This window comes from Mirounga leonina, unplaced genomic scaffold (assembly GCF_011800145.1).
Source record: "Mirounga leonina isolate KUSES-001 unplaced genomic scaffold, KU_Mleo_1.0 Mir_166, whole genome shotgun sequence".
Taxonomy (NCBI): Eukaryota; Metazoa; Chordata; class Mammalia; order Carnivora; family Phocidae; genus Mirounga; species Mirounga leonina.
In genome coordinates this window covers 8,134,502-8,152,040 of record NW_023270418.1, presented here as the reverse complement: position 1 = coordinate 8,152,040, position 17,539 = coordinate 8,134,502, and the positions used below count along the sequence as shown (strand labels likewise).

At 36.4% G+C, this 17,539-nt stretch overlaps 1 protein-coding gene across 4 annotated transcripts in view; it reads right to left on the bottom strand.

Annotated features, from left to right (window-relative positions):
- Nucleotides 1-17,539, bottom strand: part of METTL15 (methyltransferase like 15) — a 241,580-nt gene that overhangs the window by 79,585 nt on the left and 144,456 nt on the right. For 3 of the 4 annotated variants that reach the window (XR_004680688.1, XM_035012480.1, XM_035012479.1), the window contains exons 4-5: nt 11,634-11,825; nt 7,279-7,457 (exon numbers count right to left, since the gene is read on the bottom strand). Coding sequence is in view for 3 of the 4 variants with exons in the window: in XM_035012480.1 (XP_034868371.1) it covers nt 7,279-7,457; nt 11,634-11,825 (371 nt within the window). In the remaining variant the exon portion in view is untranslated. The remainder of the gene's footprint in view (nt 1-7,278; nt 7,458-11,633; nt 11,826-17,539) is intronic. The other variant, XM_035012481.1, reaches the window with a different exon arrangement.

Here is a 17,539-nt window from a genome sequence, read left to right as displayed (position 1 = left end):
TCTTTCTTTCTTTCTTTCTTTCTTTCTTTCTTTCTTTCTTTCTTTCTCTCTTTCTTTCTCTCTCTCTCTCTCTCTCTCTCTCTTTCTTTCTTTCTTTCCACATTTCATTCTCTTCTGAGTTGGGTTTCTTGTACAGAATGACTCTTGGAAAGATTACTTATTAAAATAAGAAGTAAGTTTACTTATGAAATGTCATTTGATAATTTAGTTGGCATGAAGTTACCATACTAATGTACACAGTGTATAACAGATTGAACTCAAGAGATTTAAATGACAGAATAAGTGCATTATCATAGGCGGTGACAATGACAACTATGACTCACTGGCAAGCCATCCAAATTTGACTGTAGGTTTGACCACACCATTTTCCACTAGAGTGACAATCGAACTCTCTGACATCTTCATTTATTTCTTAATCATGGCAATGTTAGTATCCAGAGTGCTTTTTGGGGAAGATGGAGGAAGCAACACGTAGGTTATTAAAACAATAAAGGGATGGCAAACTAATCTGATTAACTTCATCAGGAAACAGTTCTGCTAAAATTTGATGGCAATGACTGTTTCTTAATGAATGCTGCACTTTATTTATTTTGTACTTTGAATGTTTCTCTCCAGATTAACAAAACTTCGCTGGAAAAAAGATGATTTCGGATACAAGCTGAGGCGTAAGCTATTATTGCTTACTGTGGAGAGATATACCTTATACGTACTGACGCAGCAAAAGATTCTTCTTCTTTTTTTCTAAAAGTCACATAATCCCTAAGGGAAGAACATCTTGGACTGAAGCAATCAGCCTATCACAGATCACACTGTTTGGCTGTGGATAAGTATTTGCTGGTATAAGACCACAGTCATGGTTCTGACTAGTGTACCTGTTTGCTCCCTGGATCACCCCAGGTCTGGATAGAGAGAAAAAGAAAATGCTTATGGTTGTATTTGCACTTTAAAATTCACAGAGAACTTTCTTATATACTATTTCATTTATTGGTCATAGCAAGAATTATTCTTTTTCTCCATATGAGGAAATAAGGATCAGAGAGGATAAGTGACTAACTCAAGTTCACAGAGCAAATAAATAGCAGAACCAGACAAAGAACTTGAGAATTTTTGATCCATGTCCTGGAGAGTCTCAATTTATTCCTCAAGCTGTTTTAATTTATACTGAATACTTTGATTCTTGGGTCTCCCCCCTCTTCAGTGTGAAGGGCAGAGTACAATTGATTCTCAGTAATACCTAACAACTTATACTTTTTTTCCCCCCTGGATTTTCATTTTCCTTTGGCTGGGAATGTACACATCTTTTTATTGATTTATTTGTTCAACAAGCATTCATTAAGCTCTGGCCATGTACCCAGTTCATGAGTCAGAATAAAGGTTACATAAAAGTTTCAGGCAGGGAATAATAAGTCTATATATTTAATCAACAAGAACCAAACATATCTAAGAAGCTTATCCCCCTCCTTGTTCACATTCAAAAATTGATATCATAAGCCTTCTGCCACTTCTTGATTATCAATGCATTGATTATCTATTTTTGTGAATTTGAATCTAAATCTCAATGATCTGAAAAGTGATCAGCATACTTTGATTCTGGCATGAACTTGAAAACTGTGAGTGAATTTCTTTTTTTTAAAGATTTTATTTATTTGACAGAGAGAGAGATAGTGAGAGCAGGAACACAAGCAGGAGGAGTGGGAGAGGGAGAAGCAGGCTTCCTGCTAAGCAGGGAGCCTGATGTGGGACTCGATCCTGGGGCCCCGGGATCATGATCTGAGCCGAAGGCAGATGCTTAACGACTGAGCCACCCAGGCGCCCAGTGAATTTCAATATTATTTTAAGCAAAACATAGTAGGGTTATGAACAAAGTAACAAATGATCATTTTCATAAATACTATTCATTTCCATTTCAAGATGAGAAACATAAGGCCTAGAACTGTTCGACTTTACATAGAAAGCAAGCTGCAGAACCAGGACTTGAAGACTACATTTTTAAGACTACATAATTCAAATATACATTCTGTAAAATCTAGATCACAGCCATTTTTTTTTTTTTTTACAAAATTAAGTACATAAATCTTTTTCCTGGAGAGCTTGAGAGATTTTTATATGTATCGTTTCCCATTAAAAATTCTTAATTAATAAAAATATTTTATTAGTTTTCTTTTTTTTTCACAGCATCTCTAAAGAATAAGGGAGGAAAAATATCATTTCAGCCTGAAGATGAATAAACAAAAGTACTGGAAAGGCAATGTGCTTTTCCTAATTTACTTGAGTACTTTAGTGTTAGTGTTATTAGAGCATAATGGTATGGAGGGAATCACTGTTTATGACCTCCAAGACTGAACACCAATTTTTTAGTTCCACTGATGTTATTTCACTGAATACCAACTTTATAAAAGCAGAACCTTCCTGATCTATTTATTTTATACATTAATTTTGAAAAAGTATTTACCAAATGCCTTCCAAAGCCAAAACTATGCTAAGCACTGGGGGTACAGTGATGAGTAAGAGAGTCATGACAGAGCCCTCACAGTGCTTATCATCCAGAGCAGGACCATCCAATAAAAATATAATACAATACACATATATTACTTAAAATTTTCTATAGCCACCTTGAAAAAGTAAAAAGAAACAGGTATAGTTAATTTTAATATTGCATGTAACCCAATAATTTCTAAAATACGACCATTTCAACACAGGATGAACATATACATTTTTGAGATACACTAAATTCTTTTTTCAAGTTAAGGTGCGTATTTTACATATATGATCTTCCAGTTAGGAGCAGCCACATTTCAAGAGTTCCATAGACACATGTGGCTACTGGCAACTGTATTAGACAGTATAGGTCTAGAAGAGAAGTTAAATAGGAAGCAAGCAAGAGAACAGTGGAAGTGCTGTGACAGGGAAATGCAGTGCTACAGGAGCATGGAGGACAGCATCTCAACTAATCTGTGTAGAGCTAGAAAAAACCTCCTGGAGGAAGTGACACCTCACTTACGCTCGAAAGGATGAGCCGGCACTAGCGATAGGAAAGGATAGGGGTTGGGCACTTTAGTGTTAATGTTAATAATACACAAGGCCTGTAAGTGAGAGTGACTATGGTGTGCTGGAAAGACGAGACTATAAGAACTTTAGTATGGTTAGGACAGAGATTATTGTGGAGAGCAAGAAAGATGAAAGTGAAAAGACAGGTAAGAGCTGGTCCATGAAAAGCTTTGCAAACCATGGAAAGGAATTTGGATTTTATTCTAAGGAATTCATGCTTTCTAAAGACTTTAAGTCTCTATTTATGAAACTAGCAATTTCAGACTGAAATGTGCTCCTCTTCACAGAAATACAAGGGGAGTAAAACAGATGGAGATGACATGGCTAAAGCAAGATGACCATTTATTAGAGGTGAGGAAGAGTTTGGTTCTACATTAAATTAGTCCCTCAGGTCATTTTCAGGTCTTAGATGTCATAAATCTAACTTTTTAGTTATAACTGTATTAGAACATAAACTAGGATAACAAAATGTGCTTTGTTATTTATGAATTATTTTTGGAGAGAACACTAACATGTGTTAGATATTAATATTAAAATTTCTGGCTAGTAGTTCTAAATAGTCTGTATGAATAGTGAAGTCCCACAGGTTGTTTTTGGAATGATAAATTACTAATTTGGTAATTTACAAAGTAATTCATGGTAGTTTTAAGTGTCCTGTTCCAAACTGCAGCCTCAAACCTGTCTTTTGGTGCTTACATGATATTGGAAGAGTACTGGAACTGTAGTTACTTGTACTAACAAAAGGCACTAGGCTTTAGGTTTTACAAATTACAACTTAATCACTTGAATTATTATGTAATTCCACTAAGTATATTGTGATTACAAGTGTCATGGTCTTCCTTGTCCTAATGGATTATTAGCTTTTTGAAAGTAAAGGAAGTGATTTATATTTCCATCAATATATGGGCTTTACTATGTGGCATATTTCCCAGAGTGCTTGATAATTTTGGACATACTTAGTATGATTTTATTAGAACCAGAAAAGATGTCTGAATATAGTCATAGCATGTTATAGCCTGCCAAAATACATGTTTGTTAAATAAAGATATTGCTTAGGAACTGTACCGGGTTGAATAGTGTCCCCCAAAGTTTGTGTTTACCAGGAACCTGTGAACATAACTTTATTTGGAAATAGGGTCTTTGCAGATATCATTCAAGTTGAGAACATACTCTATTAGGTTGGGCCCTAAATCCAATACAACTGATGTCCTTATAATAAAAGGAAAATTTGGACACAAAAACATGTACAGGGAGAATCCCACATGATAGTGGAGACAGAGACTTAGTGATACATATACAAGCCAAGGAACACCGAGGACTGCCAGACACTAGGAATGGTCAAGGAGGCATTCTCCCCTAGAGCCCTGCTGGTAACTTGACTTTGGCCTTTCTAGCCTCCAGAACTGTGACAGAATAAATTTCTGTTATTTTAAGCCACCAAATGCGTGGTTTGTTTGTTACTGCAGCACTAGAAAACTAATACAGGAACCTTACTGGGCCCTCCATTGCTTTCCATATTTCCTCTATGAGTAGCTCTCTTAAGACACTTCTATTTAGGAGACTTGACAAATTAATCCCTTTCTCTGTTCAAGTGTCTCAGGGTAGTATTTTACTCTGAGCATTCCTATACAGTCCTGCTCCCACCGAAAGAGCTATACCCTTATAGCCCAGAGCACTTACTTTTGCCATTAATTAATTTAATCAAATATTACATAAACTGGTGAAATATGAATGCAAAATGAAAGACATCTGCTGTTCTCATGAAAACTAACGTAGACACTTTGGAGACTCTCGATAAAGGTAAGTCATGTAAAAAATGCAATCAAATTAGATGCACATGAGGTAATTATGAAAGATAGAAAAATTATAAAAATCTAGAAAATATGTTCAGATTGCTCTGTAAGTACCTTTAAACTCTAACTTTACTTTAATAAAAATAAAATCAGAGCTGTAGAAGATACACCATGGTTGTGGTTTATGTAAGAATGGACTTTGCAGAACTGCAATTAGGACCCGAGCATCTCCATATATATAAATATGTATAGGTTCTATAATTCTCCACATGTACCAACTTTTTCTATTACCCACACAATCATAACTTCAGACTATGATAAATAAGGGGATTTCCACTATAAGTAGAAGAACCATGTTTACTATACTATGCTTTTATTCAGCCACTTACCAGTCAGTAAACTTTGTGAATAGAGGCTCTGATCTGCTCCCCGCTTCCACTGTTAGTACTCAGTATAATGCCTGGTATTTAGCATCTTCTCCCAAAATGGTTTTTGAATAAAAGAGCACAAAATGCAAACCCATTTTTTTTCTGTTTTTCCCTTTTCCACAGAATTATATCATCAGTAAATTTGTATTATTATGGGTTGATTTGAGCCATAAAAAAGGACTCATTATGGGGAACTCAATCTTTTAATGGCATTTATTTAGTTCTACACATATATGAATATTCTCATTTTTATGATATCATTTCTCATAGCCCTAATATGTTTTCCACATCATAATCCTTCTGAAAATACTTAAACTGTTCCTATTCTACATCTTGATATAATTTCTGTGTAATGCCACAGTGTTATTACCCCAAGTTTGCAGATTAGGACCCTGAGACAAACAGTTAACTCAATATCTTAAAGGCAAATTCCCAGTTATGCCTCAAATTCATGAGCTTCCGAATTCTAGATTAGTACTGACTTTGCCATTAACTAGGCTGTCTACCTTGGAGGAAACCACTGACCCTCCCTGAGACTCAGTTTCTTCAGTTATCAGATGAGGTTTTTTGACTGGATGATCTCTAGGATGCCCTTAGCCCTGATCCTCATTTTCAGCACTAGAAAATTCTGGATTTTCTCATGTATAAAAATATGGGAGACAGAGAACAACATATACAGCTAAAGAATGACAGAAAGGGTAAGGTAAGGTAGTAATGGTTAGTGAGTACAGAGTGGAAAGAAAGGGATACAAGACAGAGGGCAAATTAATGCAGTGTGCTAATACAAACTCTTTTTGGGAAAAAATACCATGGAATATTTTATGATCATATAACCTATAAGAATTTTGCTCTTACTTGACTACAGGAATCTCAGTAGTAAGTTGGAGAGGCCTTGAGGTGTGTATAAAGCTTAAAAAATTTAAAGACTTGGCCAACTCTATATTTTATTATCCTAAGTAAAATAGAGTTTTATTAAATTATGTCATAAAACAATTGCTATATGATCTCTAAATCTTCATCTGAATGAATTTATAATCAAGTTTTATTCCTTAAACTATACATAATATTAAGATAGAGGCAACTAATATTAGGTTCTTTTTATAAGCTACACAATTATTCATTTTCACTACTTCTTTAGCTACTTAAGTAACTTAACAGGAGCCATTGAAAAGAAATCCTAATACATTTGGTAAATAAAAATGATGTAGGGTTTCAGATGGCCCAACAAGATGAAGAATTTAACACTGGAATTCTGTTAAATAACTGCAGGAGTTGTATTTTTGCCTTGGAAAACTTTCATCACGGAACACAGCTGTGAAACAACTTTGGCTTCAAACAGAAAGGCTATAATAAAGCGCCTCCTAGCTAGACTTAAGTTCAAGAGGTTTATGGTGGCAAACAGCACAAAAGATGAAATATTTCAATAAGCCCCTCAGGCTGATTTAGTTAGCATTCACAAAGTGGAATAACCTATACATCACATACCCTTTGTTAGCTGGTTGTTTAGAATAGATGTATGAGTCACTGGATTTTATTTTAGCAGTTGGGCAATGCAATTCTCCTTTTGCCCAAAATATTAAAATGCAGAAATGTGAAACTAAGAGAGGTAATGTCAGATCTTATACAGAATGCTTATCAACCACTGTGATGGATCAAGAAATTCTTCCGCTCTTGTCATTCCTCATTTCACCTTGGTAGGCACAAATGATAAATTGCCTCTAAAAAAAAAAAATCTATTGTTCAACTAATCAGCAACTACAGTGTATTTTCTTAAATTGTGTGGGGGAGAGGTGTTGGAGGGGAGAAGCTTGCAAAACCAAAAGAAGCTGGTATGGAGAGAAGGATACGCAAGATTCTATCCTGCATGATTTTAAGTACAAATGAATCCCTCTGGGGGTTTGGGGGATTTATATATATATATATATATATATATATATATATATATATATATATATTTTTTTTTTTTTTTTTTTTCTCTCTCAGACACTGTTCAGAATTAATGAGGGTACCTGCAACGATGCTGGCAAGCTGCTGGGTTCTGGAGATGGGGTAAAGGCTGCGTGCCTGAACGATTGCTGAAGCGATTTTCTTGGCATGCTTCTCCTCCCCGTATGTTCTCAGGATGGATGCAAGTGCCTGTTGATCTAAAGCGTTCACAACATCAGCTGCGGTGGGCATGTCAGGGTACCTACGCACAAGAAGAGCCAATTAGTTTGCTGACGTCAGTTTTCATTGACAAGAGGTGAAATTTCAGAGTACTGAAGTCAGGCATACACACAGAGTCTAAGAGAACGTCTGAGGTTTTTTAAAGTCAGAGACTGAAATCTTAAACAAACGAAATAGATTTTCCATTTCAAATACCCATCATAAGAGCAATAGTGGATTGTGTGTGACATTCATCAAGGTCAAGGGCAGTAGGAAATTAAAATATTTTACTAACCTTTAATTCACAAAGAAGTTATTATTACTAATGTAGATTTCCCCTAAACTAAAATAATGGAAAATGTTTGGATTTAGCTTGTTCAAAATTTAAATTACTGCTTGATTTTGTTTTTCACTATAAGAAGATACAAGATATGGACAGATATTTAAAGGCGCCTATATCTCAGGAACTTAATTCTGAGATTATAAAGTAACTGAGTACTTATATGGGAGCACAAATTGAACTTAGAAAGTCTATACAAGAAGATACTCCCAGTCTGTTTCCCTCACAAAAAATTGAACAACCTTAATGGTAATAATGTAGGTTATTTCCAATGTTTAATGATACTGGTTTATAAACCCATGACTAAAGTCACCATGGGGTAAAACTTAGGAATCAAGAAACAGTACTAAACAAGCCTGAGATGGTAATTTCAGGTGCAGGAGACAAAGAAAAAACAACCTCTAGCCAAATAGAATAGATCACAGTAGTAGCAAATAGCATTCACTCTGTCAGACCATTCATTCCAGTTTACCTTCCTTTAGGGAAATGTGTGAAGGAATTCTAAGTGATGAACCAACTGAGGCCTTACTTATTAGTAAGATAGCTTTGTTAACAGTACAGTTACTACTCCTGTAGTTAATGTGTTGGACTGATTGTCAGTATCACACTGTGAGGACTTTAAGTAATAAGGATATGGTAGCTTTAAGACCTAAAGACTATACCACAGTGGGGCTGTGAAGAAACACCTGAATCCCTTCTTAAAAATACTATACTGCACCTTGTTAACATGCCTAGTGCCTCCAGGAGAAAATTCTGTTGTTGTGTTTGGCTTTTGCCCTATTTTGCCATGACCTCTCCCTCCCTCTCTCTGTCTTACTGTGTATGTGTATGTGTGTGTGTGTGTGTGTGTGTGTGTGTGTATGAAAGAGAGACACAGAGAGAGAGAATGAAACCTTGCTTTCCAGATCTGACTCATTTTTTTTTTGGCTACCATGGTACCCCCAGACTAATGAACATCCTATAAGGTAGCCCTGTTTCCATCTCAATAGCCTTTGTTCTTTCAATAATAGCTTTAAGGATAAAGATTTGGTCTTTAGGGTCAGATCAACAGAGGTTAGAATCCCAGACTTGCTATTCATATTGTGTAAGTTTTTTAACCTACTGAAGCCCCAATTGCTAACCTGTAAAATGAAATAACAATGCTTTCCTCATAGAATTGTTGGAAGAATTAAGAGTACATGCAATTGTAAAATAGATAGTAGAATGTCTGGCATACAGAAGCTCAATGAATGTCTGTGTCCCAGATCTTGCCCATTCCTAGATTTGCCCATCATCCTTAGCCTAATGGACAACATCCTAGCTAGATCTTACGTGCTGTGTGTTCAACTGTCCAAACCACTGAGCATTGAAATGAACCTTATTAATGATAGTAAATTCAGACCCACAGGATATAGTCCAGCTCTACCAGGACAACTCTAAGATTAGTACGGATGTACTTAGCAGTTTCTTATAATACCTTTCAATTTTTTTTTTTTTAAAGATTTTATTTATTTATTTGAGACAGAGAATGAGATAGAGCATGAAAGGGTCAGAGGGAGAAGCAGACTCCCCGCCGAGCAGGGAGCCCGATGCGGGACTCGATCCCGGGACTCCAGGATCATGACCCGAGCCGAAGGCAGTCGCTCAACCGACTGAGCCACCCAGGCGCCCAATACCTTTCTACTTTTAAGTAAGACCATTAAACAGCATTTTGCTCAAATATAGTTCAGTGGATAATGGGCATAATTTTATTTTACCCTCATGTTAACACTGAATAGCAATGTAGAAGTTTCCATTTACAAAAGGGGCAACACTGAAAAGCCGATAGGCTGCTAGGAGACTTCAGAATAGGCATTCACAGTGAAGTCAAGATACAAAATCTGCCCCCCGCCCCCAAATTAACAGGTGAGAGATCTTGTCGGTTCTCCAGAAATCACTGATTTAAAATAACTGCACTAAAGACAGAAAGAAAATATTAACACAAGTGACAATTTATTAATTTCCAGTGAAGAATACAACTGACAACAGAATTAGACCTGCGAGTCCTTGAAGCTGTGTTTCTTTTTGCTACATGAGAACCTTCTGTAATCTGAGATCTGTTGTTGAAATCAGGATAGCACAGACTAAACTATGCTATACGAGTCCAGTGTTAAATGGCAACAGGTTAGGAAAGCCTCTTGCATCTACCTTCATCACAGAGATATATTAGCTTCCAGGATCTGACTGGCCATATTTTTTGGCTTGGACTCCCTCGCCCCATAACACCACTTGGATCAAGTATTGGATATACTTGCAATGATTAGGTTATACAGTCTATGCTATCTACCTGGAAGCCACCCTGATTTTTAAGATATATTTGCTCAACTCTAATCTCATCCATTATGTATTGACTTAGAGTTTAATGCTCAAGGGCAATTTTATTTTCAGGTTCTTAGGGGAAAACTTCAAGAACCCTGATTCACAGACTACAATTTGCTGAAAAGTCTTTATATTAACAATATGGGGATTTACTACCATTAACTAGAAACTTTGTTCATTGTATTTCAGAAGGCATCCTCCTTTAACAAGACATAGGAACAGCAGAAATTTGCTTGACATTTTATTACCTCTACACAACAACCTCAATCTCAAACATGAAAAGATATTTGACCTTTACTATTAGTCACTGCTTTTTAAAGGATTTTCATTATTTTCTTTTATAAGCACATTCTTCATCCTATGAATGCCAACTTGTGCAAAAGAAGGTGTAAGATTCAGAACAAAAAGGTTCCAACAAGTATGGGTCACAATCCAAGTTACCAGGTCATATCAAAACATGGGGAAAAGGCTATATGTGAATAATTACCATTGAACAAAGCATTTTATGGGAAAGAAGTCAAAGTCAACTCAATATTAATTTGCTGACTTAAACAGGACATTAAATTTCTTATATACAGGTCCTTCTAATAGATTGGAAGACATTTTGGAAAATCTATTTGTCTCAGTAGAAATGTTTGTGCAGGTTAAAACTGCAGATTAGTAACAGTAACAGAATGGTTTGCTTATTTAGAAATAAGAAAATCTAATATTCCTCTTAGAAGGTAAGCTTCCCAAAGGTGGGGGCTGTGATACATAATCTGGCAGTGGTGGTGGGGCATGAAATGAGGAAGAAAAACACGGTTAAGCTTTGTACGTACAGGCTATTCCGACCCTGGGCCAGTGTTAGGCAGAGAGACAAGTGCTAATCTAAGCTTTAAAAATTAATTTAGGTTTAAAAGAACTTATCCCACACTTTACTAGAATGTGATCCTCTTTGTGTTATATGCACTTCCTTGAATAATGGAGAACAAACTTTCCAGGGTGGTGAGGAATGAAGAGGAGGTGTAAAGCTGTCCTATACATAGTACTATGTTGATACAGTACCATAAACTGTAATTTCTCTGGAGAAGGTTAAACCAAAGTGACTTTACAAGAGACAGGACAAAACATACAATTGCTGACCTCCAGAATCTTGCATTTTATTTAGTATTCAAAAGAATATGCATTAAATATAATTCCTTTTACATCTCACAATAGGCATAGTTGGGCCTGGATAGAAATGGATCCATTGTTTCAGTATCACATTTATCAATACTGTTTGTAGTCTAAAGGCTCATATTGTATCTATAAAAAAGATAATATGAAAGTTATCCTCTTCACTATTTTGTGTAAAGATAGCAATGATTTTTCTTTTAGAATCTCAAATCTAGAGAAACACTAAAATCTATAATGACTAGCAAACAAAACTGATTTATTATGTATGGATAGTGTTAGGTGTGGGCGTGTGATGGGAATTCTGCAGTCTTAAAAGGAAATTAAATCCAGAGAGTTTCTGCAAAATTGATTTCTTGTTGTGAGGAGAAATGCTTTATCAATACTCACCTGCCACCATCCATTCTCATGTCCAAGGGGCCGTCCTTCCGGAGGGAAAAACCTCTTTCAGGAGCATCAAGTTGCATGGAGGAACACCCAAGATCCAAAAGAACTCCATCCAAAGTCCCTGGCTGCACTCCAGCTTTCATTAATAAGGCTTCTGCCTGGCTGAACTGGCCTAGCATAGCTCGGATCTGTTTACTGTGAATAAACCCGGGAGATGGAGAAAAGACTTTGTTATATTAAATTCTTAAGGTCTATGATCAATGGAAGGAAGCACAGCCTATTATTAGCTTATTTAACCAATATGTATTTAGTAAGGACCAATCACATGCTTGGTACTATATAAAGACATATGGAAATGGAAACTTTACATCCTTGGTTTCAACACCAGAGGTGAATTAATATAATTTTATTTTTGCTAATAAACAGTTTTATTGTATATTCTGTGAAGGTATACAGTAAGTTCACGAATTTGCAAAATTCCTTTGTCAGATCAGGTCATTCATAGTTCTTTTAAAAAAATCTCTTACTCATTTGCACAAAATAAACTCTTTTCCAAAAAAAAAAAAAAATCTTAAATCTATGGGTCAGGAAAAGAAGCATATATCATTTATCAAAAGAATAAATTTAGAGATAACAAATGCTAGTGAGGATGTGGAGAAAGGGGAATTGTGCACTGTTGGTGGGGATGTAAATTTGTTCAACTACTATGGAAAACAGTATAGAGCTTCCTCAAAAAATTAAAAATAGAACTAACATATGATCCAGCAATTCCACTTCTGGAAATATGTCTAGAGGAAATGAAAACATTCTGTTGAAGAGGTATCTGCACCCCCATTTTCATAACAGCATTATTTATAATAGCCAGAACATGGAAACAACTTAAGTGTCCATCAACAGATGAATAAGGAAGTTGTGTACACGTACACATGTACACACACACACACACACACCCACACACACACACACACAAATGGAGTATTATCCAGCCTTAAAAAAAGAAGGAAATCTTGTCATTTGTGATAGTCTGGATGGACCTTGAGAGCATTATCCTAAGTGAAATAAGTCAGAGAGAGAAAGACAATTATTGTATGATGTCATATGTGAAATCTTAAAAAGAGAGAGAGAAAACCAAATTCATTTAAAAAAAAAAAAAAAAGAGTGAGAGAGAGATCAGATTTGTGGTTACCAGAGGTAGGAGATGGGGAAAAGAGAACTGGTGGTCAAAAGGTACAAATGTCCAGATAAATAAGTTAAGTAAGTACTGGGGATGTAATATACAACATGACAACTACAGTTAACACCGCTGTATGATATATAGGTAGCTGTTAAGAGAGTAAATCCTAAGAGTTCTCATCACAAGGAAAGACATATTTTTTTCTTTTTTTATATTTATATGAGATGATGGATGTTAACTAACTTACTGCGGTAATCACTTCACAATATTTGTAAGTCAAATCATTACACTGTACACCTTAAACTTATATAGTACTGTATGTTAATAAAAAATAAATTTAATGAGTAAGCCAATTTAAGTACAATAAATAACAAAGCGGAGATCACAGAAAAAAGATATGCCAAACATCTTCAAGACAAACACTTTAGATTGTTCTATATTTTTCCCATAATTTAGGATAGGGGTGCTGTGCAGCTGCACAGCTGAAGCATGAAGCATGAAACTATGCTTAAAATAAATACCTTCTTGAAGAAATAATGTTTTAGCTTTCACCAGGGATTTTGAAGTGAATGGAGCATTCAAAATCAATAGACAGGCAAGAAGTTGGGATCACCTTGCAGCTATACTAATTCTCCTTCCTACACAAAGTGAGATGCTGCCTGCAGGGTTCTTCAGAAGCCTTAGGGCAAATGGTATGCATTTTGGATGGGGAATGAGGAGAAAAAATTGGCAACTCTCCCAAGACCTCATTCCCTCCATCTACAGGTGGATAGGGTAAGTTTGGATTTCTCAACAGTGTTGGGGAATTCATGGTTATGATGTTATGTTTTGTTTTTTTTTTAAAGATTTTATTTATTTATTTGACAGAGAGAGACACAGTGAGAGAGGGATCACAAGCAGGGGGGAGTGGGAGAGGGAGAAGCAGGCTTCCTGCTGAGCAGGGAGCCCGATGCGGGACTCGATCCCAGGACCCTGGGACCATGACCTGAGCCGAAGGCAGATGCTTAACGACTGAGCCACCCAGGCACGCCTATGATGTTATGTTTAGGGAGAACTTCATTGCTCATTGGTAATTTTTCCCCAATTTCTGATGGAGAAACTTGATTTTCAGATTCACTCACCAAAAATTCATTGGCTATCTGCTATATATCAGACATTATGTTAATTGAAGGTATATAAAGATGAATAAAGCATGGTTTTTCAAAGCTTTGAACTGAGAAAAAGAAATATGTAAATGAATAATTTGTGAAACAACCTGATGGATGCTAATAGTAGAAAGATAAATTGTTATATCTGTATTTGGAAATACACAATGAATGCTAATACTAACACTGGGAACACAAATAATAGAATACCGGGATTGGAAAGCAACTCACAAATCACTAAGTCCAATTATTTAACTGATGTTTGAATCTTTTCCGTCTCCACCATCACTGCTGGGTGGGGTGGGGAAGGGGGAGAGTCACTGTTTTAACCACCTCCCATTCTCCCCATCGGTGAGGGAGGGATTCCCATTCTAGAATTATGGAAATGGTTGAAAGAACAGCACCTGGCCACTGGACAGATGAGATTGACAGTTTATTAATCACACATCCTTATAGCCCAGGGGAGGAGGGCAGCACGTACCATGCATGGCTACATGTGGGTTGCACTCAGGAACAGAGTGGGCAAGCAGAAGCTATAATAAGCAGGTTTTAAGTATCAAAAGAGCCGGTGACTCTTGGTTCCCATGAGAGAATGTGATTGGCTTGTCTGAGGAATTCCATGGGCAGAGAACTGAAACCCGCTACTCAGAGATAAGCAGATGTTTTTACTTATCCCTTTGATAATAAGGGTCCTTTGGCTCAGGAACCTTATCTGTGAGAGCACAGTGGGGAGGAGAACTTGTGGTTGGGCCACTGGAAGGTCTTCCAATTTTCCCCAGATGTCAAGAACACATAATATTGGGCTTTAATTTTAAGGCCTTACCTGACAACCATCTAGCTCATGTTTGAACGTTTCCAATAATCAGAACTCACTACTGTTTTTTGCTAATTATTTTTTAGTTGATAACTGTTTCCTCACCATTTCTATATTTTTTCCCCTTGATATTAGTCTATGTAAAACAACTGAAAACCTACAACCATGGAAGCCTTTCACATATCTACTATTAGTCATTGTAAGGGATATTTGTTGGCAGCCTCTTAGTTGGCCAATCTCTCTTCCAGCAGGACCTCAAAATTTCAGCCATGTATTTTGGGCAAGACTGATTATATCTATGGTGGTTTATATGTCAACTTGGCAAGGCTACATTACCTAGTTATTTAATCAAACACTAATCGAGGTGTTGCTTTGTAAATGTAGTTAATAATTGGTTCACTTTAAGTAAGGACATTACCTTTAGTAATGTAAGTGTACCTCATCCAATGAGGTGAAAGGCTTTCCAAGAGCAAAAACTAAGGTTTCCCAGAGGAAGAAGAAATTCAGCCTCAAGACTTCAATATCAGCTCCTGTCAGAGAATTTCTAGCCTGATGGCCTCTCCTATCTATTTCAGACTTGCCAGTCCTACAATTGTGTGAGCAATTTCCTTAAAATAAATCCCTTTATATATTATATATTATATCCATCAGGATTCTCAGGTGAAACAGAACCAGTAGGAGATATACATATACACACACACCATTTATATATTTAAATATATATTTTATATATAATATTTATGAATATGTAATATACGAGTGTGTGTGTGTGTGTGTGTGTGTGTATGTATATCTTCTGCTGGTTCTGTTCCTCCTGAGAATCCTGATGGACATAATATCTCAGCTCAAGACATAGATTTGTGATTAGCCATGCTAATTTGCACACACCATCCCTATGGCCCCTGTAATTTGTTCAGAGATTGGCATGTGCCACAATTCTAGCCAATGAGATACAAGAGATATTTCCTAGGGATTTGGAAAAAGAAAATTACTCTTTCTTTCAATGAGCTATATAGGAGGAAAAAGGTTTTTCAGACTCTCGCTTGACATGAAGGAAGCACATAGCCCTAATTGTTGCCAGCAGATATCCTGACCCAAGAAGAGAGGGCGTGGCAGCCAGTTTCGGTCAAAACTGTAGAAAGCAAAATAGAAAGATTAACTAGGCCACTAGATTGAGCCTCACTTAAAATCCAACTTGTCTCAGAACTTTTGAGTTATATGAGCCCATAAATTATGTTCATTATTAAAGCCAGTTAGAAGTGCTTTTTTTTCTTACAATGGCAAACCTCATAACTATTATAGCTATTATGCTCCTCAAGTTTTCTTTTCTCTAAACCATACAACTCTTGTTTCTTCTGCTATTCTCCACACACACACACACACACACACACACACACACACAAAAACCTTTCATCATGCTAGTTGCTCTTTTCTGAATATGTTCCAATTTGTCTATGTCCCTAGATCTAAATTCCATAATGATCAACACAGAATGAAGTCAATTCTGGCCTTTTCTTGTTCTAGTTATTTTATTAATACAGCCCAAGGTCAAAATAGTTTCAGAATTTATTTCAGACCATTGCCTTATGTTACCTAATACTTTTCAGTCTTTTAAGTTCCTTTTTTTAAAATTCATTTAACATACGGTGTATTATTAGTTTCAGGGGTAGAATTTAGTGACTCATCAGTTGCATATAACACCCAGTGCTCATTATATCAAGTGCCCTCCTTAATGCCCATCATCCAATTACCCCATCCCCCCATCCACCTTCCCTTCAGCAATCCTTAGTTTGTTCCCTATAGTTAAGAGTCTCTTATGGTTTGTCTCTCTCTCAATTTTCATCTTATTTTATTTTTCCTTCCCTTCCCCTATGTTCATCTGTTTTGTTCCTTAAATTCCACATATGAGTGAAATCATATGGCATTTGTCTTTCTCTGACTTATTTCACTTAGCATAATACCCTCTAGTTCCATCCACATCATTACAAATGGCAAGATTTCCTTCTTTTTGGTGGCTGAGTAATATCCCACTGTATATGTGTGTGTGTGTGTGTGTATACACATAAACACAAATACCCCACATCATCTTTATCCATTCATCTGTTGATGGACATCTGGGCTCTTTCCATATTTTGGCTATCGTGGACATTGCTGCTATAAACACTGGGGTGCAGCTGTCCCTTCGGATCACTATGTTTGTATCCTTTGGATAAATACCTAGTAGCGCAATTGCTGGATCGTAGGGTAGTTCTATTTTTAACTTTTTGAGGAACTTCCATACTGTTTTCCAGAGTGGCTGCAAAAGTTTGCATTCCCTCGAACAGTATAAGAGGGTCCCCCTTTTTCTGCATCCTCGCCAACATCTGTTTCCTGAGTTGTTAATTTTAGCCATTTTGACTGGTGTGAGGTGGTATCACATTGTGGTTTTGATTTGTATTTCCCCGATGCCCAGTGATGTTGAGCACTTTTTCATGTGTCTATTGGCCACTTGGATGTCTTCTTTGGAGAAATGTCTGTTCATGTCTTCTGCCCATTTCTTGACCAATTTTTTGTTTTTTGGGTGTTGTTTGATAAGTTCTTTATAGATTTTGGATACTAGCCTTTTATCTGGTAAGTCATTTGCAAACATCTTTTCCCATTCCATAGGTTGCCTTTGAGTTGACTGTTTCCTTTGCTGTGCAGAAGCTTTTTATCCTGATGAAGTTCCAATAGTTCATTTTTGCTTTTGTTTTGTTATCTTTGGAGACATGTCTAGCAAGAAGGTGCTGCCCTTTCA